Source organism: Rhagoletis pomonella, unplaced genomic scaffold (assembly GCF_013731165.1).
Source record: "Rhagoletis pomonella isolate Grant_MI unplaced genomic scaffold, Rhpom_1.0 Rhpom_scaffold_13127, whole genome shotgun sequence".
Lineage (NCBI taxonomy): Eukaryota > Metazoa > Arthropoda > Insecta > Diptera > Tephritidae > Rhagoletis > Rhagoletis pomonella.
The window spans coordinates 779-4,382 of NW_023471652.1; the positions used below are offsets into that span (position 1 = coordinate 779).

The window sequence follows — 3,604 nt, forward strand, 5'->3', positions numbered from 1 at the left end:
AGGAAGTCTGGCAAGCTTTGTCAGCGCAATACATAAAGAAATTACCACCGACTCCACAAACTTTAAAAGACTGTGTTGATGGTTTTGACCGTCTCGGCTTTCCCCAATGCCTTGGAGCAATTGGTAAGAAAGTTAAAAATGCAACTAATTTATATAAAAACAAAGATATACGTGCATACATATATATTCAGATGGGTGCCACATCGAAGTTAGGCCGAATCCAGCCGATGCAACCGACTACCACAACTATAAAGGATGGTATTCCATTGTTCTACTAGCTGTAGTGGATTACAGGTTATTTAACTTTCATCCTGTTGTTTTTTTCTAAAAAGCATGTATTAATTATTTCTATATATGTTCAGATATCGGTTTTTATATGTGAACATTGGTGCTCCTGGACGATGCAATGACTCGCAGATATATAATGCATCGTTAATGAAGCGAGTAATGGAGGAGAACGAATTACTGAAGGTCAGTAAGAAAGAAATAGGTGGAGTACAAATGCCTATATGCATTATTGGAGATTCTGCGTTTCGGTTTTCCACCTCCTTAATGAAGCCATACGCGTTTTCAATGGCCTTAACTGAAACACAAAAACTCTATAATTATAAGCTTTCAAAGTGCAGAAGAGTAGTTGAGAATGCATTTGGCCACTTGAAAGGACGATTCCGTCGTGTTGGAAAAGGTTTAGACAACCGAATTGGGAAGGCACCCATCATTATTAGAGCCTGCTGCGTCTTGCACAATTATTTAAATGAAATGAACGACACTATAAATGACATGTGGTTGGAGAGATTGCAAGAAGTGAACAGAAATCTCGAAAATCCTGAATATGTCACGATAGTTGGAGACAATCAACCCTCAGCTGAAGAAATAAGGCAAGGATTATGCAATTATTTTAGTGAGTACAATTTTTATTTGTTAATTTAATTCATTTACATTTTTTTTTTCGAGCTAAATTTCTTTTGTTATTTATCTATAAAAATACCGTCCACTGTATATACTTTTTGTGAGTCATATGAAAAAAAAGTGATTTCTCCGTTTTTCGAAGTTAGCCTCCGAAATCGAGATATGGGCCTTCGAAGTTTGAAATAGGACCTTTGGTAAAAAATTATATTAAATTATTGCATGTATGTAAATAACTAAAAACCTAAAAATATAGGCGTAGTCCTCCTTTTATTTAAATGTTAAATCAATTTTTTTGTGCAGACCTATATTACCTATATAAGGGGTCAAAGTTCAGGTCTTCGAAAAATTAATTTCCTTATATTGCAAACAATTTATATTGTTGTAAAGACGATTAAATCCCCTTTCTTCTGATATGCATATTTGTATACTTTATACTAAAAAATTTGAGAAAAGTCACATTTAAAGGAAATAAGAACTTTTTTTATAAAAAAGTATTTTGAACAAAAAAATTACTAACCGATTTTTAGAAATATGCATATCAGAAGAAAGGGGATTTAATCACCTTTACAACGACGCCAATTTTTAAAAAATCGGTTAGTCATATTTTTGTTTAAAATATTTTTTTTTTATAAAAAAAGGTATTTTTTCATTTAAATGTGTTTTTTCTAAAAATTTTATATACGAAGTATACAAATATGCATATCGAAAGAAAGCGGATTTAATAACTTTTACAACGATGTGAATCCTTTTAAAATCGGTTCAAAATTCTCTGAAATATTAAGTTTTTCATTTTTCGAACGTCTGACTTTGACCCGTTATAGCACCTGTAATATATAATAAAACGGATGAAACGGAATATATAATAAAACGGAGAACTAACTTTTTTTACCTATGGCTCAATCTCTTTAAAAAAGTTGGTTTGGTCCAATACCCAGCCGAGTGCTGTACAGTGTTATTAATTTCTATTTAAAAATGATAAAATGCCAACTTTTAATTCTTTGTTATCATTCGCTATCTCCCTCAGTGTGTCAGCTTTGTCTTTCTCTATCTTCATCCACTCTTTTTCATTTTCCTCACTCCTCTGTATATGTTGGCTTATCTCCGCTGACAACCCATCAAATTTATCTAATACTTTCTTTTGTAAAGTGCCGATTACTTTCCTTCTTTTAGGCTCAACCGCAGAAGCTGAGCTGCTAGCCATTGGTGACGACGGCGATGATAGCGGCGGTGACGGTGTGGGGAGCGGTGTGGTTGGCAGAGGAGTGAGAGGTGATGACAGCGGCGGTGACGGTGTAGGCAGCGGTGTGGTTGGCACAGCAGGAAGAGGTGATGCCAGTGGTGAGGAAAATGTTGGGCTGAGTGATGACGGCAATATTGGGGTCAGTGGTGATGGCTGGGATGCTATATCGGATTCTGTTTAAAAGAAAAAAAAACAAATAAGAATGAAATAAAAAAAATCAGCATTAAATAAATACATATGTTCATATGTGCTTGTATCGAAGTTAAAAAGATAGGGTACGGTCAGCGTTGGCACTTTGCTACGATCGTAGTAAATAATAATTTGCGGATCCATGAGGTGCCAACCCTGGGTACGGTTTAGTTATTTGTATCTACTTAAGTTTTAGCGGAACATTTGTTTTGAAGCACCACCGTATGTCTGTGCTCGTGCAAAATCGAAGTGTACCTTCGCACTTAAACCTGCAACTAAACGAGCTGATAGTTCTAGCATGTACACAGACGCGTCACTCTGCTACAAAACAAATATCTCCACTAAACACATTACGGCTTTTAGTAAGGCACATTCCAAAAACGCATACATACCGCTGATGTTTTCAAGCGTCAGCTCGCAAAACATATTGGCCTTAAATCCACCGATTATCTGGTGCACCCTTGCGTATAAAGGCCACGTTGAGGGTGATCCACCAGAAGGTCCCATAGCCAATTTCTCTTTTCTATTAACGAATTAAATTTTTAGTGGTTTTGAATATTATTCCTTTATTTCTTCGTACCTGTAGCGTTGCGTGAAGTTCGCCAACTTCACCTGCACATCCCGGGCGCTGTAGTTGTGGCCCAACTTTGCCAGCTCGTTCGCCATCTCCGCGTAGATGTGGCCATTCTTCCGTGCACCGCGGAGATCAGCAACGCGCTCTTCCCACAAATCAAGAATGGCCACTTCGCCATCCTCAGCCCAAGCCAGTCTCCTCTTTCTTGGTTTTGGAGCTAATCGAACTGAAATAAATACATATGTGTTTTTAATAAACATTACACATAACCATTTGTGTTTATTTACTCACCATTCAGATTGTTCTGCATCCTGCAGTTGAAATACAATTTTTTTGGTTTTTGATATTTGCTGGTTCCAAAAAGAAAATAATAAAATTATGTCAAACAGCTGATTGTCATTTAACACTGAACACACCAAAACTAAGAAAACGAACTTACCTAACAGAGTTGCATTGGAGTTTTTACTAGATTAAACATTCAATTAATTACCAATCGAGCAATTAATAATTGAAATTTTGTATGGCAAATCGATCTTAATTAGTGCATTAATTGAGAAAGCTTGGATAATTGCTCGATTAACTGCCTGTCTGAAAATAGTATTAGATAAAACACCACAATTACCCTTTTCTGTACCGTGAACTTTCTCATTACAAACACTTTCAATATCGCAATATATGTATGTATGTATACA

General features: G+C 36.0%; 1 protein-coding gene across 1 annotated transcript; it reads right to left on the reverse strand.

The window, feature by feature from the left end:
* Positions 1-2,178: 2,178 nt before the first annotated feature.
* Positions 2,179-3,493, reverse strand: LOC118756938 (the record flags this gene model as incomplete). The annotated part of the gene is given in 4 exon segments (XM_036491670.1): positions 2,179-2,322; positions 2,731-2,861; positions 2,919-3,138; positions 3,204-3,493. Coding segments are annotated over 4 exon segments (514 nt in total), but the record flags the coding sequence as incomplete, so codon positions are not given.
* Between the last annotated feature and the right edge of the window lie 111 nt (positions 3,494-3,604).